The sequence below is a fragment of the Dermacentor variabilis genome, chromosome 2 (assembly GCF_050947875.1).
Source record: "Dermacentor variabilis isolate Ectoservices chromosome 2, ASM5094787v1, whole genome shotgun sequence".
NCBI lineage: Eukaryota > Metazoa > Arthropoda > Arachnida > Ixodida > Ixodidae > Dermacentor > Dermacentor variabilis.
The window spans coordinates 238,480,795-238,508,445 of record NC_134569.1 but is presented as its reverse complement, the minus strand read 5'-3'; the positions used below and the strand labels follow the sequence as shown (position 1 = coordinate 238,508,445).

General features: G+C 44.8%; 1 protein-coding gene across 1 annotated transcript in view; it reads right to left on the bottom strand.

The window, feature by feature from the left end:
• The window catches only part of lt (vacuolar protein sorting-associated protein light), a 214,925-nt gene that overhangs the window by 116,939 nt on the left and 70,335 nt on the right, over positions 1–27,651 (bottom strand). The window contains exons 10-11 of the mRNA XM_075682740.1: positions 27,054–27,154; positions 12,802–12,922 (exon numbers count right to left, since the gene is read on the bottom strand). Coding sequence (XP_075538855.1) covers positions 12,802–12,922; positions 27,054–27,154 — 222 coding nt within the window. The remainder of the gene's footprint in view (positions 1–12,801; positions 12,923–27,053; positions 27,155–27,651) is intronic.

The window sequence follows — 27,651 nt, the reverse complement described above, 5'->3', positions numbered from 1 at the left end:
GGCTTCGGAGCATGGAGGATTGCTTCAATGCCTGCTTGAGAAGCAGCACATACCGAGTCAATGAAACTGTAATTGGCTTTTGATCACTTTTTTTGTTTATGGAAAGAGTAGGTGTTGTGAGGGCATTGCAGGGAAAAGGAAAAGGAGCCATCAGTGCTTTGTGCAGACGGTATGCTTAGGCTGCCCAAATTTATTCAGCTTCCTCTAAAATGCTCCTCGCTTTGATACTATGAACAGTGGCTAGGAAAAAGATTAACTCAAAACCAAGCTCCTGATGTATGTTTGCAGAACGTGTTTCATTAACAAGTTAACATTTTCACTGCAACATGATGCTCATACACAGCATATGCACTTGAAATAAAAACATTCTGTAAAGGTGAACGACTGGGCCAGCAATAACAAACTTTGTAGCAGCACTGCAAAAAGTGCTGCCGTGCACATCAGCCACAACAAAGCAGCTGCCTGCCCAACCTACTTCCTGGAAGACACCCCTGTGAAGACTGTTCGGGCTCTTCCCATTTCGGGTGTAACATTCAGCTCTTTTTTCGACTTTTCCGCGCATGTCAACAGCACTGCATCTAAGGCTTGTTGCATTCTGGGGTTTGTGTCTCGTGTCTCCCTTCCATGTGGACCTGAGGTTTTCACATCTCTCTACAGTTCTCTCATTCTTCCACGGCTTGAGTACTGCTCACCAGTATAGTCCCTGTACTAAACTCAACTCACTGACTAACTTGAGCTTGTTCAGTGCCGGGCAAACACGCACCCTCTACTCCCGTCCTCTTGGTTATCGCAAGCTCATGCCAGCCTGCGCAGATCACCGCAAAGCCTTCATGTGGCACACCCTGCAATACCAGCGCAGCACTGCACTAGTCTGTCAATTCTGCAGGGTGCTTGATGGTTTTCCGGACAGCACTCAGATATCTTCCTTCTTCAGTCCGTCTGAACAAGCGGTCAGAACAGCCCACAGAGGAAGAATATTTAGGAGTTGAAACTCCAGTCAGCATGGGCAACCAGATACCATCACAAAAAAAAAATCATGTGCCAGTGGAGGCACATGCAGCGGCAGCACATTGCAGCGCATCATGTAAACCACAGTGGAAATTTTTTAAAAAGCTGACGCCCGGGCAGGCAGCTTCGGTGCACCTTCTTCGGCGCCATGCTTGTCTTCCGCTCAAAGCAGACGACAAGCAGATGACACGGACATTCACTTCAGTGGGCATGTCGTAATGTTGTACTTGTGTGCCCTTAAGTCAAACAGCAACAGTTCTTGTTGGTGTCTGTTAGAAGGCCTTAATACTAACAGCGCTTCTACATGCAAGTACCCTTCTGCAAGATTCGCTAGCCTAAGATGGGACACAGGTGTTGTGTTGAAAACTGCAAAAGCAGGTACAAGTCTTGCAGGAAAAATGTGGGCAACGACTGCAAGCATGGACTGCGGTGATTCCTCGGGACGACCGTCAGCTCACACCGAGAGAGTACGTCTGCGAGAAGCACTTCACGAGGAACATGATGAGACGGGATAACTACTACGGTGAGCTCAGAGGCAAGGTAATACCTGAAAGAAACCCGGACGGTGCCCAGAGGCTGTTCCCTGTATCTTTCTTCCATCTCCAGCATCGCTGACATCCCCGAAAAAGAGGTGGACTCCCCTCGAAGCGTCTTCAAATATCAGTCATGCTACCGTTAAAAGATCAAGAATGAGTGCATATGACAAGCCAGGAACATCAACGGCAGTGAACGTCAGCGATGTTCACACAGAGTGTGAGGCCCATGAGCTTGAGGAAAATCAGCTTGGTCACATACTAGAACAAACTGAAGGCGTGTCTGCCTTTGACAAACAACAGCAGCGCTTCAAATCATTGCGTGGGTGTCAAACAATAGGGCCAAAAACAACCGAAAGCTACAGATCTCCTTATTATAGTGGTCATCGAAAGGAATGTGTTTCATTTTTCATCATCATCATCATCAGCCTGGTTAGGCCCACTGCAGGGCAAAGGCCTCTCCCATATTTCTCCAACAACCCCGGTCATGTACTAATTGTGGCCATGCCATGCCTGCAAACTTCTTAATCTCATTCGCCCACCTAACTTTCTGCCGCCCCCTGCTACACTTCCCTTCCCTTGGGATCCAGTCCGTAACCCTTAATTACCATCGGTTATCTTCCCTTCTCATTACATGTCCTGCCCATGCCCATTTCTTTTTCTTGATTTCAACTAAGATGTCATTAACTCGCGTTTGTTCCCTCACCCAATCTGCTCTTTTCTTATCCCTTAACGTTACACCTATCATTCTTCTTTCCATAGCTCGTTGCGTCGTCCTCAATTTGAGTAGAATCCTTTTCGTAAGCCTCCAGGTTTCTGCCCCGCAGGTGAGTACTGGTAAGACACAGCTATTATATACTTTTCTCTTCGGGGATAATGGCAACCTGCTGTTCATGATCTGAGAATGCCTGCCAAACGCACCCCAGCCCATTCTTATTCTTCTGATTATTTCCGTCTCATGATCCGGATCCGCCGTCACTACCTGCCCTAAGTAGATGTATTCCCTTACGACTTCCAGTGCCTCGCTGCCTATTGTAAATTGCTGTTCTCTTCCGAGACTGTTAAGCATTACTTTAGTTTTCTGCAGATTAATTTTTAGACCCACTCTTCTGCTTTGCCTCTCCAGGTCAGTGAGCATGCATTGCAATTGGTCCCCTGAGTTACTAAGCAAGGCAATATCATCAGCGAATCGCAAGTTACTAAGGTATTCTCCATAAACTTTTATCCCCAATTCTTCCCAATCCAGGTCTCTGAATACCTCCTGTAAACACGCTGTGAATAGCATTGGAGATATCGTACCTCCCTGCATGACGCCTTTCTTTATTGGGATTTTGTTGCTTTCTTTATGGAGGACTACGGTGGCTGTGGAGCCGCTATAGATATCTTTCAGTATTTTTACATACGGCTCGTCTACACCCTGATTCCGTAATGCCTCTATGACTGCTGAGGTTTTGACAGAATCAAACGCTTTCTCGTAATCAATGAAAGCTATATATAAGGGTTGGTTATATTCCGCACATTTCTCTATCACCTGATTGATAGTGTGAATATGATCTATTGTTATAGTGTGAATATGATCTACGATTATAGATAGTGTGAATATGATCTACGGAATCCTACCTGGTCCTTTGCTTGACAGAAGTCTAAGGTGTTCCTGATTCTATTTGCGATTACCTTAGTAAATAGTTTGTAGGCAACGGACAGTAAGCTGATCGGTCTATAATTTTTCAAGTCTTTGGCGTCCCCTTTCTTGTGGATTAGGATTATGTTAGCGTTCTTCCAAGATTCCGGTACGCTCGAGGTCATGAGGCATTGCGTATACAGGGTGGCCAGTTTCTCTAGAACAATCTGTCCACCATCCTTCAACAAATCTGTTGTTACCTGATCCTCCCCAGCTGCCTTCCCCCTTTGCATATCTCCCAAGGCTTTCTTTACTTCTTCCGGCGTTACCTTTGGGATTTCGAATTCCTCTGGACTAATTTCTCTTCCATTATCGTCGAGGGTGCCACTGGTACTGTATAAATCTCTATAGAAATCCTCAGCCACTTGAACTATCTCATCCATATTAGTACTGATATTGCCGGCTTTGTCTCTTAACGCATACATCTGATTCTTGCCAATTCCTAGTTTCTTCACTGTTTTTAGGCTTCCTCCGTTCCTGAGAGCATGTTCAATTCTATCCATATTATACTTCCTTATGTCAGCTGTCTTACACTTGTTGATTAACTTCGAAAGTTCTGCCAGTTCTATTCTAGCTGTAGGGTTAGATGCTTTCATACATTGGCGTTTCTTGATCAGATCTTTCGTCTCCTGCGATAGTTTGCTGGTATCCTGCCTAACGGAGTTACCACCGACTTCCATTGCACACTCCTTAATGATGCCCACAAGATTGTCGTTCATTGCTTCAACACTAAGGTCCTCTTCCGGAGTTAAAGCCGAATACCTGTTCTGTAGCTTGATCTGGAATTCCTCTATTTTCCCTCTTACTGCTAACTCATTGATCGGCTTCTTATGTACCAGTTTCTTCCGTTCCCTCCTCAGGTCTAGGCTAATTCGAGTTCTTACCATCCTGTGGTCACTGCAGCGCACCTTGCCGAGCACGTCCACATCTTGCATGATGCCAGGGTTAGCGCAGAGAAGTCTATTTCATTTCTAGTCTCGCCGTTCGGGCTCCTCCAGGTCCACTTTCGGCTGTCCCGCTTGCGGAAGAAGGTATTCATTATCCTCATATTATTCTGTTCCGCAATCTCTACTAATAACTCTCCCCTGCTATTCCTAGTGCCTATGCCATATTCCCCCACTGCCTTGTCTCCAGCCTGCTTCTTGCCTACCTTGGCATTAAAGTCGCCCATTAGTATAGTGTATTTAGTTTTCACTCTACCCATCGCCGATTCCACGTCTTCATAGAAGCTTTCGACTTCCTGGTCATCATGACTGGATGTAGGGGCGTAGACCTGTACAATCTTCATTTTGTACCTCTTATTAAGTTTCACAACAAGACCTGCCACCCTCTCGTTAATGCTATAGAATTACTGTATGTTACCAGCTATATTCTTATTAATCAGGAATCCGACTCCTAGTTCTCTTCTCTCCGCTAAGCCCCGGTAGCACAGGACGTGCCCGCTTTTTAGCACTGTATAGGCTTCTTTCGGCCTCCTAACTTCACTGAGCCCTATTATATCCCATTTACTGCCCTCTAATTCTTCCAATAGTACTGCTAGACTCGCTTCACTAGATAACGTTCTAGCGTTAAACGTTGCCAGGTTCATATTCCAATGGCGGCCTGTCCGTTTTTGACAATTTCATTTTTGACTGTGCTCAAATGGTTGAAGCGTAGCCCCAATCGCTGTCCAGGCTACCAGCGTTAAAGAAGCGCATGTGAGTGCCATCAGTAGAACTTGTGCCAGGCCAAACGGGAGCAACATGCGCGACCGGTTGCCTTGGCAATTGAAATGGTGGTAATTTTTTTCTTGGCTGCCTGCATAATAGTTGCTCTGTGGGCTTCTGACCTTTTCTGGTCGCTGCAGAGAGTGAAATTGACACTCCTAAAGGTTTCTTGCTCCATGGGACAGCCTGATCCCCAGCACATCTGTACGGCCCGACACCCCAACTCCATGCTTACATCTGGCATACAGAGCTTGCTCTCCACCCCTCCAGCCACTCGAACTCCCTTTCTTTGCGACTGGACTGAATCGGTGCTCCTGTGCATTGTGCACCTGTCGACTGCCTGGTTTTTCCCTGTATGTATGTGTGTGACATGCTCTGCGAGTGAGCAAGCATTCGTGTGTGAGTGCAAGTACGTGTGCGTGTGCAAGTGTGTCTTCTGCATCCTGCAAGTTCCTGCCCCAGATGGCTGGTTATCAGACATTCTAGCATACGTGCCTCAGCCTTTTCTTTAGCCTTGGGAGCTGTCTAGAGTGCTATATTACTGCAAAGGTTATTATTATTATTATTATTATTAGATTGATCACTACCACCACTTTGAAAGTGTTGAATCCAGCATGACATGTAATTCAAAATATTTCTGGAGCTTCGTGCGCTATCACTCTTCTAAAGAGAGCACCGAAGATGTGTGTCTTCTTTGTGAAAATGATGATGTCTCGAACACTGCTCATGCTTTTGCAGAATATTTCTATTCTGTATACAAAGTGAAAGATGCTTCAAGTAACCCTCCTTCTCAGTTTGGCACGGTGTGTATGCTATCAGTCAATGAAGACCTCGTTTTCATGTGCATGAAGCACTTCAAACTTTTCCTTTATTTTTATTTATTTTCATAATACTGCAGACATCTGTCCAAGCAGGAGGGGGCTACGTGAGCAAATACAAAAAAAGCAAACATACAAATATATACAAGGGATACAGTCAACAAGATACATCAAGTGGGTGGTTGTAACCAGTGGGAATTTCTAGGTAGGGCATTCCAATCCATTGTTTTTGGAAAAAATGAGTTTTTGAAAAGGTTTGTTCGTGCAAAGATTGGTTTTAAATACTAGCTGTGTTTGTGGCGGGAAATTCTAGATGTGTCCTTAATAATATAGTCACGGGGTTGTATTCCTAGTTTCCCGTAATAAAGCTGGCGAAAGAAATTTAATCGGGCAGTTTTTCTTCGATCAGTTAGTGGTTCTAAGTTTGCGGCTTCCAGCATACTCGTTGGAAAATCACGTCGTTTGAAGCGCTTATAAATTAAGCGCGAGGCTGACCTTTGAATTCTTTCTAGTTTTTCAATACCTACCACTGTGTGAGGATCCCAAACGATACTTGAATATTCTATGAGAAGTCTAACGTACGTTTTATAGGCTTTTAATCTTAATGAGGATGTGGAGTCACCTAATTTAAAGTTTAGAAATCCTAATCTTTTTCGGGCTGCACAGGTTATATTGTCTATGTGAGGCACCCAGGATAGACGTGAAGTTAAAGTTACGCCCAAGTATTTGCAGCTTTCTACCTTCCTAATCTTATTATCCTTCACTTTGTACAAGCATTCTAGCTTTCTTAACTTATTTGTAATACACACATGCACTTTTTTGTCATAATTAATAACCATATCCCATTCGTTGCACCATTCTGCCGGCCTATCCAAGGCTTCTTCCAGAAAAAGCTGATCAGAGACAGTTCGAATGTTGCTAAATATAATGCAATCATCTGCAAACAATTTGACACGAACAGATGATTCCACAATTTTAACTCCGTCATTAATATAAATATTAAATATTACTGGACCAAGCACCAATCCCTGAGGTACGCCTGATGTTACTCCCAAAAACTGGGAGCATGATCCATTTATTTCCACATATTGCTTACGACCAGTCAGGTATGAATTTACCCAGTTTATGATCTGTACGTGTATTCCGAGAAGTTTCATTTTATATATTAGTTTCGAATGAGGGACTCTGTCGAATGCCTTAGAATAATCCAAGAAAATAGGGTCAACTTGACCGCCCCCATCAAGCATGGAAGCGAGCTCATGGACAGTGACTACTAACTGTGTGGTTGTTGAGTATCCTTGTCTAAAACCATGCTGATTAGCCGTGAGTATATTATTTCTTTCCAAAAAGTTATTCAGGTAAGTGACTATGATGTGTTGTAAAGTTTTGCAGCAGCAACAAGTGTGTGATATTGGTCTGTAATTACTTACAGAAGATCAGAGACCTTTCTTAAAAACTGGTATTACTCGTGCCAAATGCCAATCGTCGGGAACAGTACCACCAGGCTAAAAATTTAGTAAAAATAATAACCAACAATTGAGCTAATACTTCCGAATATCTTTTAAGAAAAGTAGGAGGAATATTATCTGGCCCTGTAGCTTTCTTTGCGTCTAACCGTAGAAGAAGCTCAGTCACACCTTCAATAGTTATGCTGATCACGTCTGGGCTGTCAAATATCTGCCTCTCGGCAACACTAGTGCTTAAAGTGGAATAAACACTTTGAAAAAACGCGTTAAACGCTTTGGCTATTTTCTTTGCATCTGTAATTGTTACTTCACCACCGCATATTTCCCACGAAAGTTGGAAATCTATGTTACATAGGAATTGCCAAAATTTTGGGGAGTTCTGAGAGGCAACTTGAGCAAGTGTTTCCGTAAAATAATGTTCCCTTGTCTCTCTCAGTTTTAGAGCCAAGTCATTTGCCATCGTGCTAACAATCGTCCTGTGATAATCTCTAGATTTTCGGTATCATTTTATTTTAGGTTTGAGATGAATGACCTCTCTGTTTATCCAAGGATTCTGTCTGCCGATCTTTTTTGTTTTACCTGGAATGAATTTTCTAATACAAAAGTGGCACGAGGACTTAAGCTTGCTCCACAAAGAATTCACGTCATCGTCAGTATCAAGCTGTACAAGTAGTTCTTCCAAACAATGCACAATTTGAAGATTGTCAGCAGAATCATAAGTTTAAAGTGATATACTTGGCAGTACGTAGCTGTGATCGAGTAGGAAGTGCGCATGTGAAGTACACTATTTTGTGGTCAGAGATCTCTTCGTTCACTGCAGCTTTATAGTCACAGATGCTAGCAGAGCATAATACAAGATCAAGAATTGATATCGCTGAATCTGTAATCCTTGCAGGCAGGTAAACAGATTGAGCAGGATGGATTTCTTTCAGGATTTCAGGATGGATTTCAGGAAGGATTTTTTTTTGCTGATGGTATTCCTCCCACAATGCTTAAGACGTATAGAAGCATACTTGTCCCGGTTCTCACAAGCACCTTCAATAGTTTCCTAAAGTCTTTCTACTACTTGGAAGGCAGCGTTAATTTTGCCCGTGCACAAATCGGGTGCTACACATGAAGTTACTAACTGATCCCCTATATCCATCCTCTGCACTGCGTCGAAAGGTCGCTTTCTGTTTGTGCTAAGAACATTTTAACAGATGAACAGCATGACTTTGTGTGCCAAGGACTTAAAGCTACTTAAGACTGTCAACAGTGTCCGTGACTGCATTGGCTTCCAAAAAGACATTTTTTCACTCTCAAGCTAGTGCAGAAATGATAAGGTACTTTTAAATGCTTCCCAAACTATGGTATTAAGTTATACATGGAAAACACACCATCTGTAATTTTCATGCACCCTTCGGTATGGCTCCACTACCTCGGGTCAATGAAATGAAAGATCTTCGTGTGTATTTTGGCAAAAAGCTAAGCTTCCCTTCAGACATTAAATATGCACAACGTGCCCTCCCCGCTCTCGGAATTGTATGTCATATATTGCATGGTTTCCACACACCTGTTCATTTTCTAAAATTGTATTCTGCTGCGTGCCTTCCACTACTAGAGTATGCCTCTGTAGATAGCGGTGCAACGTGTAAATCTAATTCTGACCTCATTGTAATGCGTCCAGAATAAATTGATATGTACAAGCATCACTTTTGTCATTCTGGCGACCATAGTTCAGCCTTCTCAAATATACCTCAACTCACACCTCTAGACTCAATTAATTAGACTTTTTGTACCTCTATAAGATGGTCCATGGCCTTATAAAGTGCCCACAGTTTCTTGTTCATGTGTAATCTTCATGCCGCAACAGTACACCAGGCCACATTCTGCATTTTCTGCCTGGCCTTGTTGCATTAGCACTGTCCTATATATGGCTCAACTCCAAAAAACTTGCAATAAGAATTGTGCCTGTAGTGACATATTTCAGAGCTCACTTCCTGTGTTTTGTATATAGTATGTAGATAGTCATGTTGTATAATTTACTCCCTTTCACACTTCCTAATTTTCTTTTTCCTTATTTATTTCTCTATCTTGCATTGTTTTGTCTACCACATTTGTGTCCTCTGTACATTTTGTCTTGCATATTGCTTTTTAAGTGCACCGGTATGGAGGCTCTCTAGCTGTTCCTAGGCACTATAAAAAACAATTGATCAACTGATTTATTTTATTATTATTATTATTATTATTATTATTATTATTATTATTATTATTATTATTACAGTATAAAATTGTGTTTTTTAAGTACATACTAGTATATTATTTCAGTGCAGTAGCTTTTGTGCAACATTGTTAAAGGGACCCTGGAACGATTTTGACGATGTTGTACAAATGTACTGAGTCGTTAGAGTAGGTCCTTTCGATCATTAATTGACACATCTAAGTACTCCGCATAAAGCATGTAATTTATTAATTATAAGGTTTTAAAAATGCACATCGCTGCCGATCGCAGCACACTGCTGGCGAAATATTCAGCTGCCCCTACCCATATGATGTAAATCACCCAATTGACGTCAGTAGGGCGAGCTATTCGATTGGCTGCCCAGGTCGCGTCATCGATAATTTTTCCACCTTTATGGTGAACAAATGATGTTCGTAATAGTTGGAATGTTAGTTAATTTGTTTCTATAAAAATAAAGTAACAGAAAGAGAATGCACCAGGACAATTTCTCACTACACTTAAGCACTTCCGGCACACAGCAAATGTCATCGGCTAGTGCAATGCCTTGGCTTGGGTTATAATGTGCTCTGTCTTGATGAGAGCTTTGCAGTAAGTGTCAGTCTGTCTTCTCGGGAACACCATGAATCGCCTTTGTTGCATTGTGGGCTAAAAGCGTAGCAACTGGCAATATGTGTCAAGCTGTGACATCGCGTCCTTCTGCAAGGCAACAGACGAGCGGAGTGGCTGCAGCGCATCTGACTGTCACTATCCGATCGGCACCATAATTTGCATGTTTGCAGCCGTCCCTTTACACCGGAGGATTACTACCACAGTAGCGTTTCATAAGTCTGGTATTCGGGTAAACGCAATTGAGGGGACAGAGCCTGGCCACTTGACCTTGCTGTTTCACGGGATGAGCAGAAGCACAAATGTGAATGATCTGCATGGTGCAGCCACCTGGTGGCACAGAGCTCAACCAAACACAGTAGCAGTAACGAAATGTATTCTTCCTTGCTGCTGGTGTAAATTTTTTGCAGGAGAGTAACCATTAACATGCGGTTTTTGTAAATGTTTAAAATGTTTTACATTTGTTTAGAGAAATATTACCTCTTTGTTTGACTGGTTAAGCTCCGCGCGAACAGGTGAATGAACCATGCTGACTGATCAGGACGCTCACGTACGTCTACGCTAAAGTTGCTTCATCAGCTTGAGTTTATGCCTCCACCCATCCGTTGAAAGGCCCAGCCTGCCTGTGATTACCGGAATACCAGACATGTTCGGCGCTACAACAGAATGCTCGCAATGCACACTGCTTCGATAGCTCTCGCTTGGGGTTGACTGCCAAGCAGCTGCCGGAGAGGTTGGAGAGGCTTCGCATGCTCGCTCCTAGAGAACCGGAAGTAGATGACAAGACATGCCATCATGACGCAGGCCAGTGAAGGCGGAGCTTAGCCCCGATTACTCGGCAAACGAGTTGAGGAGAAAATGCACGGCTATGGAGGAGGGTAACTTGTAATCATCCGTAGCTCTCTTAATATAAGACGGTTCACACGAATTGTGGTGCGAACGATTAATTTTAGCTGTACCTTACGCGTCTGCAAAATTTGTCCGAACCATTTCAGGGGCCCTTTAAAATGTGATAATTTTTTAAAGCATCACCTGCTCATAAGCACTATGAAATTATATTTCTTTTGAGGTTTAATAATAGTTGTCTACCATGCCTAGTGTTGTGCAATAAAATAATATGACACAGCGATTATTTAGTGCCTCACAGATCAAATTGAATGTCTTTCTCAATCATAACATTATAGTAGGCTAAAAACAATAAACCCAAACTGGTACTTTTTAATTTTTTTGTGTGGTGACTTGAAGTTTATATGTAACCTGTTTATATGTATTTTTTTATATTATGCAAATGAGCTGTGCCCATACATTTGAATAAGTGCTTCAATAGTATGACTTGGCAAAGGGCAACGAAAGGCACCCATTAAAACCCTCTGATTCTCAAGTTTGTAGTATCTGATGGTATGCTATTTCATTAATGTCGAGAAAGACAACTTGACATGTTCAAACCAGTTACAATAGAACATGGCCTTTACACAGTGAAACTTTTCTAGCAATACACTGAATGCTGCTCAATGTGAAAGCTGCCCGATGTGGTGTTGATGCTACAACGTAGAAAAATAAGTGAGGTGCTCCATGGGCAAGATTAGACAGAAACAAGAATCAGGAGTAGACAAGCTATAGATACAGGGGTGGGACTTCCCAAAGTCATTTTGGAGCAATTTTTGGAGCAAGTAAAATTGCATTTTGGAGCTGTGTGGCGCAGACTAAATTTCACTTTGGAGCAATTTAAAACGGATGATTTTGAAGCAGTTTGGAGCAGGCATAACAGTGGATAGAGTGGCGCATGCTTTCCTGTAAAGCCATTGAGGTTTAACTGCATTTCTAATAAAGATCTTTCAGTTATACTTTGCACAACCAATTCTTACATAGCTGGCTCTGCAATGAGCTCGTACGACAGTTTTTGATATGATATGGCATGGTCATGCAGTTGTTAGCAAAGCGATCTTGAAGACAGACAACAGCGTGGGCAGCAGGCGTGGGCAGCAGGCAACACTGTTGTCGATATCTTCTGCCCTATTCTTACTTCAAAGATAAAAAGAAACTGTTGTGGCACGCATATATTCATTAATCAGATGTGCTTCTTATATCTAAAAGAGCATACAGATCACTAACTTATTGTTTCAAGCTGTCTGTTTTAGGCCAGACTTGGAGGTTCGAAGACAAAATGGTCAAGCAACAGTGCACCACAGCTGAGGAGCGAGCATTGGTGCACATCAGAGCTTGTGTCCAGTGGTAGCGCGCCCTTTTCCTCCAACCGATGCGAAGCTACGCATTCTCTTGTAGGCGCATGCCAAACCATGCTGACGCATGCCAGTGGTAGGGCCTTTAGAGCCAAAAAACGAACGGAAATGCTTGCTTGGGCGGCATCGAGCACGAGGGGCTCTGCGGCACATGCGACATGTGGCAACTGGGCAGGTCTCAAGATTGAATATATGAAATATTCGAAAAATCAAATACATATTCTATTCGTTAATTGAATTATTAGAATGTTTGCTATTTGATTTGATGCAGAGATATTCAATTCGATTCGGTGATATTTGATATCCGCATACCCTTACTTTATACCCTTTCATGTTAATCCCCCAATAGCTATGCAAGCTAGATCCACATTTCTTGAAATGCCTGTAAAGCCCCTCCCTCAAGGTGATGTCACACTGCTGCAAAGAACCCTGCTTTCCCCTATCTCCCGCTTTCCTGTCCCTGCACAGGTGCTGCATGTCCCATTCCTTCAAAAGTCTAGGGAACCAGAGAGGAGTGCTCACCAAGGCAGTAGTCACTGGCCCGGTAAGCCCGGAAACCCCGCACAGAAAGGATGTCACTTGAGCGCTCAACACTTTCGCCGAGGTGGGGCTCCATAACCCTCAGCTGGGGTCGACTGCCCTCCTGCATCATCCCAACCACCGCAGAAATTAAACTGCAAAACAGTGCTAAATTGGGCCGGTTGGTGCAAGTTAAGGGCAAGCACAGTAACGGCGCATGGGACATGACAAACAAGACAACCATTTCCTTCCACCCGGCACCTTCCCACTGGTTCTCCCAAAAGATGGCGCCACATATTGCAGTTGCTACTTTTTTTCATAAGTGCCTCTAAAATGGTCAACAACAGTTGAAATGGCCTCCTTTTTCATCCCTCTATCGCCTTGATGGATATGCTTCCAAGGGATCAAAACATTTTTTTTATTATTTTGATAAAGGTTTCAACAACCTTCCATTTATCCTGTCCCATGCACTGTTACTCTATATAGCCCCAGTAATTTAATACAGTGGATGGAAAAAGTAATCATGCCCACCCAAAAAGCCTAATAATTTTCGAATCTGGTTACTATGATTAGTGCCCCATTGATCTACGACCTTCTTCCCTCAATATGCACAATACAATACTCTCGCAGGCCACATGCCAGCCAATTTACATATAGCATGACTTGCTCACATTCATGGCATAAAGGTTATAAACAGGGCTAAGATGCCTCAGCAAGGCTGACCAACGTTTCGTTAACAGGACCTATCTTCATCAAAAGTGGCCTCATCATCCTTGGCAGGTTAGTTTTAACGGGTTAGCGGAGTGACATTCTGTGCAGTTTTCGGTGGTGGCTGGCTCTGAAAGGAGAGACTAAAAAGAAAATGAGTGCTGTCATTTGACATCTCTAGGCGTGATTTCTAAGACGAAGGGACAAAAGTGGGAGAGTGGGAAGGCGGCAGGAAAAAGAAAGGGAGAAAGGGAAAAAAGAAAATACAGAAAAAGACATAGCATGGTGGGATGTTAGGGGAGCAAGAGTTTAGGGAGCATTCAGATGTGTTGTAGGCGGCATGCATTTGTTGTTTGAGAAGAGCTGTTCCTCCAGTCAGAGTACTAAAACCAAAAATGCACGCTGCCTACGACACCTCTGAATACTCCCTAACACTTTCGTGACTGTAGGAAAATTGGTAGTTTTTGGGTGGTCTAGGAAATGCATTTTTTCCTGCCACAGAAAACGCTTGATGTTGAAGTGTGTGGTATCACATTGTAGAGGAAGGAATTATCTTTCCAACAGTATTAATTTCAAATAACATATTTATTAAAAATAGTATGACAAAGGTTATTAAAACAAAAAAATTGTAACAATAACGAGAAAGATAGATAAAAACATTGATGCTGCTTTGCAAAAAATCAATATAAAAATTCATAATGTACATTTTGAACACAAGGGCCTTATGCAATAATCCTGCAAATATATAAGCTCTGTATGTACAAAATTTCTTTAGATACATAGGAAAACACTAGCCCTAGTGAACCGTCACACCCTTACGAACCACTGCGCGGTACTGCGGAGCGCGATGCCAAGGTCCACTCCCGGCTGTCTTCGTGCACAAAACTGCACTTTCTGCGCAGCTGCCGGCTGTTAATTCCATCGTTCGGTTCCACCTGAATGACATTGACACCCTGCAGATAAGAACTGTGACCTTTTAGGACATGCCGGATAAACTTACGATTAATGCGCGGCAGCGACCAAACAGTTTGAGAAGAAATCGAAAATCACTGGCCCGTTGACGTTCTGGGGTGGTTTGACGCACTTTCCTCGTTTGTACTAAAGTCTGACAAACTGAAATCGTCTTCCAAGTCTGTGCTGCTACCATCATTCAGAAATTTGAGCCTAGATGCGTCGGAATCCGTCGAAATTTGTCATTTCCATGGAGCAGCGGTGTGTGACGTTGACGCCATTTTCGCGACTACGGGCACTCGTCACCCCGACTATGACGGTGCTTTAAGTATCCCCGCAAAGTAGAAAAGAGAAAGACAAAAGTGAAACCAATAAAATAGTTTCTCTTTAACGCATTAGACGTCACCAGCTGTCCAGAACCGCTCGGAGAGCAGCAAAATTTCAATTTGTAACCATCGATAACATGCTATCAATGGGAATAGGTGCAGTCACGAGAGTGCTAACCTCTCACTCTCCCAACAACCTACTGTTCTGCGTCCTTCTCTTCTTTTTTTTTTTGTCATCCTTTTTTTCCTACCACCTTCCCACTCTCCCACTCGTCTCCTTGTCTTAGAAACCACACCTAGAGACGTCAAACGACAGCACTCATTTTCTTCTCAGTCTCTCCATTTACAGCCAGCCACGATTGACAACTGCACATGACATCACTCCACTAGCCTGTTAAAACTAACCTGTTAAGGATGACGAGGCCGCCTTTGACGAAGATAGGTCCTCATATTGAAACATTGGCCAGCCTTTCCAAGGCACCGTTTCCCTGTTTATAACATTTATACCATGTGTGCTACTCCATCTGACAGCCCCCTCTTTGTTTTTGCTCACATTCAGTAACCTCAGTTGAGGCATCATTTCAGCATGGGTTGGCAACACTGTAGCCCTTGTGCAGGCAGAGGTGCAGATAACTAACTCAAGCACATGAGCACTGGCTATTCGGATAAAATGGGCAACAACCCACAAAAGTAGTGTTAGAAGTATTGAATGTTGGGCGTGTTGGTATTGTGCGCCATCCTTGAGAAAACTACATTAGAACCTCATTTATATGTTTTCGAAAAAGCCATGAGAAAAAGCGCACTAACAGGAAAATGTACAATCCGAAGTAACTAAAAAAATTTGACAGACTCGACTATTGTTTACATCTACGTAATGTGAAACGTTGTGCAGATTGTGCTGGCACAAGACGCTGACATGCGTCGAGCTGGTGGCGCTTTGGCAGACCAAGAGATGCTTTGTTATTTTCCTATTGCATGGTGTTTTAAGAGGCCCACGGGAAACAGAAATGAAATTGAGCTGGTAGGCGATGCCAGATGCCGCCGAAGCGAACCATGATGCCCACATCGCGCCGCCTGCAGCAGGGAGCGGAGGCGCGTTTGGATTATCACCTACTAAAAGCATGCAGTATAGTATACCAATGGTACTATGCACCATGTGCTGTGAATCAGGTGAAGATGCTTATTGCAACAGGTTTAGTGGTGATAGCTGTGAATACGGCTTGCGATGGCCAGGGTGATTTGGTGGTACAGGAATAAGAAACTGTGCGCACTGTCGTTTTCACATGAGATGGGCGGCTATACACTGCTCTTGATCGCACGCGCCTTGTGCCTTTTCTTGTTCGCATGCGATCTAGTGGTTGGAAAACATATACGATCGCAGTCTGCAGCAGGGAACGGCAGTACATTTTGTTTATCACCTATTAAAAGTGTGCATTATGCTCTGAGGGCACTATACGCTGTGAAACACATAAGCGAAGGTGCTTATCACAATAGGATTGGCGGTGATAGCTGTGAATGCCGCATGCGACGACCCTGCAGAAGATCTGCTGGTAAAAATTAGAAACTGAGTGCATGCCGGCATTGTCACTTGAGACGGGTGGGCAAGTATTGCGGTGACGCTGCCGTGGTGGGCAGCTATACACTATTCTCGATCGCGTGCGCCTCATGCATTTTATTGTTTACATGGGATCTAGCAGAAAACATATCATACGATTCCTGTTTGGTGACCTACTGAACGTTAGTGCCAAAATATCTTGTTTTCCGGGAACATATGAACCAGACAAACATGTGCTTAAATCTATTGGGTCATTTATTTGTGTTCTCGATTGCAAACGTTGGTGCCGGGAAAACATATGTAACATGAATGTATCAATGAGGTTCTACTGTAGCGTGTAGCTGGTATAATCAGCTGTCTCTACACTATCATTTGGTCTGTGCCACTTTGGTAAATTAAACCTCATGAAAAGCACTTGGGCAGTATGGAATTAAGAGGAACCTTTACCTCAGGTGCTCCTGCCTGCATACACATGAAGGTGAAGTGCTCGACATCTAATGAACCAATCTTGATACTATCAAGTTTTTCACTTTTGAAAATAAAACTTATACAAGCCGCTGGACAGAGATCATTGATCCAGGCTAGCAATCCTTTGGAAAAATTGTCATAAACTGAAAAATTCAAGGAAACTGAAGCCTCAAATTTACAAGTTTACAATTTTGCAATTAAGCATTATAAATGATATCAAAACTTTGCAAAATGCATCTTTAGAGTCATTTGAAGAGGACAAAATTCATACATTATAATACAGGGCTCTGAAATATACCCCTAACTTGCAAGTAGGACCTTTGCAAAACTCCTGTAAATCAGGTAATTGATTTTACACAAGATGTAAACAATTTCATCATATTTGCCTGCTTTATATGATGACAAATATAGTTTATGAAATTGTGATACTATCTATTGCAAGAAGTTACAGGAGCGTAAATGTTGTGCTTCAATTTTTAGGAAATTTAAAGATTTCTTACAATATTCGTAAAAATATTTCATTCATAGGTTCAGTGGTTGTCTACTTATAGCATTTCTACATTTCACACATATCTGTACAGGAAAATTGCAGTTGGCCTCAACCGAACACTTCTTAAGCACTGTTCATAGCAGGCACAATACACATGATACAGGAGTCACTGAAGAAATAGACATCAACATTCTTCACAATGCAACTTGTCAGAAAGAGGCGGTCCATAATTATTGCTATTAGTAGGCGTGTGTGAATACCGAACAGCACATCTCATACCAAATATTGAATTGAATCAAGAAAAAAGAAAAGTTGAATATCATATCGTTTATCAGAACATCTTTCACAAAATTTAATGCTAATTTTTCGGCAAAAAAATACAGTGCTGCCCATGCTCGCGAGTCTCCTAGCATTGCATAGCAAGAATGCTGCAAGTTATCAGTAACATAGTTACACAGAAATCAAGTTATACAGCATGGTCTACTCTTATTAAAGGGAACAATGAATCAATATGCTAGCACTGATTAAAGCTCAGTTCTAGTATATGAAGGTCTGGAAAATGCTACAAAGAAAGCTAAAAAAGAAGAAAAAGCAATGTGTGAATGCGAATGGTATCGAACCGTCGTTCCATGTGTCGCAAAGATAGGGGCCATGAGCAACTTCATTGCCATCCCGTGCACTTGTCAGCTTTCCCAGTGTCATGCGACTGCTGTACATGGATTTGCATCGATTGGGTACCAAATCAAAACTTTAGTTGACAATGCCTGATGCAGAAGTGCCAATTAGGCCTAATGGTCAAGGAAGTGTGGCCATAATGAAAATATGCCACCGGCTGATTGAAGGCAAGCTGCAAGCCGTCGCGGAATGCTTGCTGCTAGTACGTTTATAAGGGTGGCTCATCACGTGATCGGTTTTGAGGTCATGCCTGAGGGTTAGATTGACAGCTGTTGAGGTGGCATGAAGTTTGTCGTCACGTATCACGATCTGCGTGCCTATCAGCAGCTAATCCGCCTGATCTTTGCACTTTACGAAACATGCTCTGCTTTTGTTGTTGTTTCCTCTTCCCTTGTCACGTTATCATTTTGATCGGTTCTGTCAAAATTGGCGAACCTAGTACCGACAGAGCAGCTCCAGCTGACGCGGTTCCATTCTGCAAATTGCGGCGTTTAGGTGCTGTATGTGCGATCCCAGCATCGGGCTGACGCCAAGGAGCGCCCACAGTGACAAAGTCCTTTACTGCATCAGCCACGGTGCCCTCGGCACTCTTTTAGCAGTGAAAACGAAGTGAAATGCTCGTTTGGGCGGCATCGAGCACGAGGGACTCAGCAGTGCACGTGACATGTGGTACTGTGCTGGCCTTTACATCGAATATATTGAATATGTGAAAAATGAAATAGATTTTCAATTCGCAAATCGAATTATTCGAATGTTCACTATTTAATATGATTTGGTGAAATGCGATAGTCGCACATCCCTAGTTATTTATAAACTGAATGTGGACTACGGCTAGAAGTACTTTTTTGTTGGCAAGTGATAAATTCCTCACTTTCTCTTCTTAACAGACAAGTATGCAGACAAGTTCTGTAGCCACATAACTTGTTTGCATACACCTATTGGAGAAAGGGAGAAGGTCGTGACATGAAGAACAGCCACTTAGACATTTGGCTCAGTGAAAAGAAGTCACTTGTCACCAGGAAGGCCTGCTGAGCTCAAAAGCTGTACATATACAGCTGGATTCGTGGAATTTGATTACTCTTGAACCTCTTATTGGCTTTTTTTTTTTCGCTCGATGAAAAACAATTGCATTGCACTTGGAGGTACTTGTATGTAAGGTCAGAACGAAAATTTCACACCATTTGATATCTGCACGGTGGCTAAGCGGCTATGGAGTTGCACTGCTAAGCAGTTTCGCAAGATTAAATCCTGGCCGCCGCGGCCACATTTCGGTAGGGGCGAAATGCAAAAACGCTTGTGCGCCCAGAGATTTGATGCCCATTACAGAACTGCACGTGGTCAAAATTAATCCGGAGTCCCCCGCTATGGCGTGCCTCATAATCAGATCGTGGTTCTGACATGTAAAACATTAAAATTTAATATAGTAACACCTCGTTAACTCGAAGTAGTAAAAACCAGAAAAAATTTTGAGATAAGTGGATTTTTAAGATAAGCAAAGTTCCGGAAATTGCAGTGACAAGTCTAGTTTTTCTAAAAAATTCACTCCTACGACCAGCTTTTCAACAAGAGCTTCTGAACTGGCTCTTCGTAAATGTCTAAAAAAAATAAAAAATAAAAACATACCATAGATATCAACCAGCTCTGTATTTTGGCACTGCCATTCTATTCAGTGCATAAAAACTTTGTAAGGCTGGTCTGCTTTGCAGTAGCCTTTGCACCTAGAAAGGCATCCTTGAGCTGCTTCACACATCGCAAGAGCCGATCGCTTCCGCTGCTGCACTCAACTGTATTTCGCAGCAAGCGAGGCATGTTTCTTGCTTTGGCTGATGCTGTCACCTTTTGAGGTCTTTCATCGTTGCCGCCCTCACCGTCCCCTCCGTTTGCAGCCATGCCAGCAATTTTGGCAGCAAATTCACTCGGTACGTCCTGCTCACATAGAGTGTACTTGTGAGCGCATACGTCGCTTTCTGTGGCACCATTCACGATAAGTCAGTCCCACGTGCGTTGTGTATGCAAGCAACGTGAGCAATCACGAGTACGCGCTATGTAGGCAGGATGTATTAGAACACATGTGGCACGTGAGTTGTTATTCTACGTTGCGTAGAATAAAAAATTTGTGCTGTGCATGTTGCGTAGAATAAAATTAACATGGAAATCACACCTCTGATGGCAAATTTTGCGTGTTGCATTAAGCGAACAAAACGAACTGCATCAAGTGTGCTATTTTGCAGGGCCTGCCTCTACGCACCTCTATCCCACCCATGATTGTGCCACATGGTTGCTTGACAAAGTTGTTACGCCGCTAAATTCCAACTTGACATTTGGGGAAAACGTCCACTTCGTGGTAGGCGTGGCAGCCTCGCGCGAAGCAAATACTCTAGCAGTGGAGTTCTTGTTCCGCTCTCAGATAAGATTTCAAGGTAACCGCAATTTGGCCCAAAAGTACTCAGAGATCAAGGGCAATAAATACATGGCACGTATAAAAAATGGTTCGGGAACCACGGAAAATTTTGAATTAGCCAATTTTTTGAGATATGCGAGTTAAAGTTAACGAGGTATTACTGTACTTAAATGGGTTACTCATGCCTACAAATCCCATGCCTGTGGGATTTGCCCTCTCATTCTTCCCAAAGTTGCTCACAGAAACCTAAACAGAAGCATGCAAAGTTAGCAAGGGTGGATATTCTCAGGCAGTCACTTTTTGAGGATTCGACCCCTTTTGTGAGATTTCACATGACTCAGCACCAGACGTGCCAAGGCCCAGCATGAGCACTTCACAGGAGCGACGATAGAGCAATGCATACCAGCCTGATACCAGAATGCAGCTGTAAATACAATAAAACAGGAGAAGAAAAGCCTGAATCGATGAGTGCAATGAGCAGGAAACCATCAGGCAGATCCAGGAAGACCCCACGTTACGACAAGAGATGGGGGTGAGAAGGTACGAGTGCCGCGACTTGTGTTATCAAGGACAGAAAGGTAAGGCAAGCAAATGTGACACAAATTTATGCACACAAGAGCTTTGCACCTTCTATGAGATAGTAACATGTTCTCCCAAACTACCCTCTGGTATGGCCTGAAATTTTTCCAACAGCTGGCAAAAATATTCGTACTTGACTTTCTTCAGGCATGTGACTACGCCTTAAACCGAAATGAACTGCAGCTCTTCCATCAAGTGATGCCACAGTTTGAAAAATGCTGTTGGGAGGGTCTGTTACTTCTGCATGCTCCTGCACAATGTAACATGCATAGACAACTAGCCATCATCATTACATTTTTTTCACACGTTATCTGAGAAACCGTGGCTTTCTTTTTTACGAACTCCTACGTGATGACAAAATAAGGTAATTGCGGAACATGCTAGAGAGCCAAGAAAAGTGGCATAACGAGCCAGCAAAGCCTATAACTTATCGAGATTTGGTGCGAGACTCGAAATTTCCCCATGTTGAGTGTCTTTTAGCATGGCAGTGAGGAGAGAAGACCCTCCAGGCACAAAACTTAGGCCTTGGCTGTGGTCTGAAAGTATGCAGGCAAGACGCAATATCAACATATTGTTACAAGCACGGGGAAAAGGGGTTTATTTAGGCGTGCGAGAGCAGGAACGGCAGGCTACGAACAACAGGAATGGCCGCTGCACAGTCTTCGTTCTCCTCTTTCTTTCTCTTCTTCATCCACGCGTCCCTTTTACGCGCTTGGACGTAACATATACCTCTCCTCGCAGACAAAGCCCACTGGGCGAGTCAAGAAGCTTGTCGTGGCGTGCATGATTTCAACCGTGCTACATGCGCGACTTGTGTCCTAGCAGAACGTCTATAATTGTTCGTGAGGCGCGCGAGAGTATAGTTCACTTCGCTGACTTTGTCGATGACAACATACGGTCCATCGTAGTTTGCCAGCAGCTTTTGGCACAAACCGCGCTTCCTTGTAGGAGTCAAAAGCCAAACGAGATCACCAGGGTGATATGCAACAGGCCGATGTCGTGCGTCGTAGCGGGCTTTGGAGTTTTCTTGTGATGCCAAAGTCCGCAGACGCGCAAGTCTCCGAGCCTCTTCAGCAAGGCATAGCGTATCGGCGACCGTAGGATTGTCATGGTGGTAAAAAGGGAGGACAGTGTCGAGCGTATACCGGGGCGGCCGAGCATATAGAAGGAAGAAGGGGCTGTAGCCAGTCGTCTCGTACTTGGCGGTGTTGTAGGCGTAAGTAATAAACGGTAGAACTTCATCCCAATTCTTGTGATCGGACGCAACATACATGGAAAGCATATTTGTGATTGTCCGATTAGTGCGCTCAGTGAGGCCGTTCGTTTGCGGATGATACGGCGTCGAGTGCCTGAGGTGCGAGTTACATAAACGCACAAGCTCTTCCACGATATCCGCCGTGAATTGACGTCCCCGGTCGCTTATAATAACACCAGGCGGCCCATGTCGCAGAACAATAACGTGAAGTAAGAAGAGCGATACTTCGGTGGCGGTGGCTGATGGTATAGCCGCTGTCTCGCAATAGCGCGTGAAATAGTCGGCGCAGACAATTATCCAGCGGTTCCCCTTAGATGACTTTGGAAAAGGGCCTAAGAGATCAATTCCAACTTGCCGAAAGGGTGAGCTGGGAGGCGGCACAGGTTGAAGGAGACCAGATGGGGCAGTGGTTGGGCGTTTCCGACGTTGGCACTGTATGCAGCTGGCGATATACAACTCAACCGAATGTCGCATCCGGGGCCAGTAAAAGCGTTCTTGAATGCGATAAAGGGTGCGCACAGTGCCTAAGTGACTGGAGGTAGGGTCATCGTGCATAGCCTGAAGGATTGCTGGCCGGAGACGCTCCGGCACCACTAGAAGGAAGCGTGCACCCGTGCTTGAGTAGTTCCTTTTGTACAGGAGCCCGTCACGTAGACAGTAGCTGCTTGTTGCACTTGAATGGGCAGAAGTGAAGAGTGGCTCCAATTTGGTGTCTGTCCGTTGTTCTGCTTTGAACGCATCGATTTCTGGAAAAGCGGATGTCACAGAAGCGACGAGATGATCAAAATCGTCTGCGTCGCAGTCCGTCGTAGTAAGTGGCATACGGGAAAGGCAGTCTGCGTCAGCATGTTTTCGGCCACTCTTGTAGGCAACAGTGAAGTTATATTCCTGCAACCTCAAAGCCCAGCGCGCAAGGCGACCACAAGGGTCGCGAAGATTCACGAGCCAGCACAGGGAATGGTGGTCTGTGACGACTAGGAATGGGCGTCCGTACAAGTACGAGCGAAATCGCTGAACTGCAAAGATTACAGCGAGGCATTCTTGCTCTGTCGCCGTGTAATTTCGTTCAGGTTTGCTTAATGAGCGGCTTGCATAAGCAATCACGTGCTGACGGTCGTCATAACGTTGGACCAAGACGGCACCCAAACCGACGCCACTAGCATCGGTGTGGATTTCTGTCGGCGCAGTAGGATTGAAGTGGCGAAGGATAGGTCGGGAGGTCAGCAGGAACTTCAACTGACGAAATGCTGACTCGCACTCGGGTGTCCACTCAAACCGTGCGTCTTTATGTAGCAGATTTGTCAGAGGATAAGCGACGTCAGCAAAACCAGGAATAAATCGGCGAAAGTAAGAGCAAAGACCCAGAAAACTACGAAGTTGCTTCACTGACTGCGGCGCACTGAATGCCTCAACAGCTGCCGTCTTGAGGGGATCAGGCTGGATACCGTCTTTGTCAACAAGATGACCCAGCACAAGGGTTTGACGGTCACCAAATTTACATTTCTTGGAGTTCAGAACCAGGCCGGCGTTTTTGATGCAGTCGAGGACAATATCCAGGCGCGTATTGTGCTCATTGAATGTGCGCCCGAATATAACAACGTCGTCAAGATAGCACATACAGATGTTCCATTTTAACCCACGCAGAATGGTGTCCATGAACCTTTGAGAACCTTTCAAAGGTTGCTGGAGCGTTGCACAACCCAAATTGCATCACATTGAATTCGAATAATCCATCCGGGGTTATGAAGGCTGTTTTCTCCCTGTCTGTCGGGTGTATCGGGATTTGCCAATATCCTGAGCGCAGGTCCACTGAAGAAAAATAAGAGGCCGAATGAAGGCAATCAATTGCATCATCAATCAGGGGCAGCGGGTAGACATCCTTCTTAGTCACGGCGTTTAATCTTCGATAATCGATGCAAAATCTCCAGTTACCGTCTTTCTTTCTGACGAGTATGACCGGAGCTGCCCAAGGACTCGAGGACTTTTGTATTATCCCATTTTTCATCATGTCACTCACTTGTTCCCCGATTATCTTGCGCTCGTTAGGCAACACGCGATAAGGCTTTTGCCTGATCGGGCGCGCAGATCCCGTATCGATAGTATGGCGCGTTCATGACTCGGGAATCGGGAACCGGCTGCGCAAATTCAAACACTGACAGATGCTTAGAAAGCGTATCCACCAAGGTATGGCGCTCCCTTGTGCTGAGCGACTTGTTTATCATAGACAGAAGCTTTTTGTCTGAGACTTGGCGAGGGTCAGCAGGTTCACACGGAGAGTCTGTTAGTATGGCTACGGACGAAGACGTGTATTCTGTAAAGTAGGCGAGTTTCAAGCCGTCTGGAAGCAGGACGGGTTCTGCCGAGCAGTTGGCCGTCCACAAGCCAGCACGCCTGTTGCAGATGGATACCACACAATGAGGGACAAAAACGTTCTTCTTCACACAATTTAGATGCATTGGCTCTACGGAGGCATCGAAACTGCCTGGAACTTCACCGCGACATACAACCGGCATGCACACCGAGGTGGACGCAGGCACAACAGTATCTGCAGACACACAAAGTTCACCTTGACTGCAAGTCTCCTCTAAGAGCCCGGACGAAACATGGTCATCGACGCAAACTTCCCCTGTGCGACAATCAACGGTCGCACCACACTGCCGCAAAAAGTCGATGCCCAAAATCACTTCGTGCGTCGATCGGGGAATAACTACAAACGCCGTCGCGAAAACTCCACCAGCCAGGGACACTTCAGCAGTGCACACACAAACAGGGCGCAACGACTCGCCGCTCACTCCACAAAATGTTGCAGCCTGGTCCCACGGAAATACAACTTTGCGCCCCAACCAACCTTTAAAACCGAGACTCATTACGGATACAGTTGCCCCGGTATCCACTAAAGCCATTGTAGGAACACCATCAACAAGTACATGCACTTTGTTCTTAATCATAGCAACTGCAGGGGGCGATTCTGTCGATAGCATGTGTCGAGCGACCTCACCCCCATCGGCCGCGCTAGCTAGTTTTCCGGTTGTGAAGGCGAGGCTGAGCGGCGCACTGGCGATGGAGATTGACGTAAACGCGGTGCACGAGAAGTTGGCGGTGGCGTCAAACTCCTGTCAGATGCCGGCGAGCGGCTCCGGAAGCTTCTCTGCCAGTAATCATTGCCAGGAGGGACGCCAGCTGACCAAGAGGTGGTGCATGGCTCTTGAGTTGTCCTCGTAGGAGGTGTGGTCCTTGTTGAAGACCCCGATCGACGATTCCACGTTGTTGGGCGACGATTGCAAAATCTCGCTATGTGGCCCGCGACACCGCATTGGAAACACACCGGCAGATGCCGCAAATTTCGATGTTCTTGCACGTAGTCACGCATGTTGCTGTCGACTGCATTGCCAGCAGGTGGGTCCCATTCATCATGGCTAGGCATCGGCTGCCTGGAGGCGTGCGTGCGGCGAGGGCGTTGGTCGTAGTCATGATCTTGATAGCTTAGGGTCCCTCTCGTTTGTGGGGTAGACCTATACTCGACGGTCGGTGAGTGAACCGTGGGTTGCCATGCGGTCGAAACGGCCGTGTTTCGCATCTCGTGTGGTAAGTACGCACTAGCGATGCCGGGTGTGCAACGGTACATCTCTTCCCGATAGAGCAACTCTTCGCGAACAATCTGCCGTATTGTTGATGGAAGGTCAACACACAAACTCGGGTCTACACTTGCCACCGTTGTGACATTAGCCAGGCGAACAAACTTCGGTGTTATCCGTCGCATCTTCAGCGTCTCAAAGGTCCGGCAGTGGCGAATGACGTCAGACACGGAATCCAAGCTTTCTTTGCCGATCAAAAAATTGTAGACGTCTTCGGCTATCCCTTTCAACAAATGTCCAACTTCGTCCTCTTCAGACATTTGAGAGTTCACTATTTTGCACAGTTTCAGCACTTCTTCGATATAAGTCGTACAGGTCTCGCCGGGAATCTGAGCTCTTTGCGAAAGCGTCTGTTCGGCGCGTTTCTTTTTTGCGCTAGAGTCTCCAAAACACGCTCTGAGCTACTCTACGAAATGCTCCCATGAAGTGAGCGTGTCTTCGTGATTCTCATACCAGACGAGTGCTGTGTCGGTAAGGGAAAACACAACATTTGACAACTGTGCGGTCGAGTTCCAACCGTTAGATCGGCTCACCCTTCGGTAGTTTGTGAGCCACTCGTTGACATCTTCTCTGGCTTTTCCTCCGAAAGTGAGTGGCACCCGGCAGTATTGCCACGGAACGCCAGGTGCTGGCCTTGAAGCCGCGTCAGAACCTTCGGGAATCTGGCAGGCGTATTAAGTCATGTCAGGTGATGGTGGCGGAAGTCCGGCAAGTCGACGGCTTCGGCGAAGTTGTAGCAGCGTAGGCTCCATGGTTACGAGGTGTACCCCGCACCTCCACCAATTTGTTACAAGCACGGGGAAAAGGGGTTTATTTAGGCGTGCGAGAGCAGGAACGGCAGGCTACGAACAACAGGAATGGCCGCTGCACAGTCTTCGTTCTCCTCTTTCTTTCTCTTCTTCATCCACGCGTCTCTTTTACGCGCTTGGACGTAACAATATATTAACTGATGACATCGAGCATCCCTAATTCACACCTAAGCTACGAGGGATACCATAGTGCACTTATCTGCACACATTTTGAGTGCCTCAGTTCTTTTTTGTGGACTAAATTACTACAAGTGTATGAGAACTGCTAGAATGTTTTTTACAGCTTGCCATATAGCAGTACGGCTGCTTGACCAGACATTGTACCTACAACTCTGTGCTCAGCTGCAGGATGACACACACACTGAATAGCTGTGGCAGACGATAAGCAAAATAAGGCACTCACGGCTGAGTTGTCTGTGTTTTTCTCCACAGTGAGGGCCACCAGGCTACCCGAGCAGAGGTGTGCCAAGCCACACACATAATAATCGGTCTGGAACATGGACACTGCACAAGCAAGGTACAACAGTTTTGTCAGGCAACAGTATGACATGGAAAAAACTTGACAGCTAAAACTGTCTGCCAGCAGAGCTTACAGCCGCAAGATGAGGAAGGAGCTCAGTGGTAGCAGAAGTGACAAGCACAACTGGTGGTCACTAATGCAAAAAAGGGGTAAGGCGTGCAGACACGGACACAAGAGAAGAGAAGTGGACAACACGAACGTTGACTAGCAACTGAAGGAAGTACTGAGGCGAAAAAAAATGAAAAGACACAAAACTCATTTGCACATGCTCTGGAATGGTAGCACCACGTGTCAATCGGGCACACATGCCAATCTGTGTGAGAGATAACTGTTAAGGCAACTGATCTCTTCCTTATGTAAGGTAATTGAAGGCTGTCTCACGCACGCACTTCCACCATTATTGATAAGCCATGCCTCGACCATAAGGCACATATCCTCATTCTTATGCCTGTAAAATATCGCACATTCATCTAACTCAGGC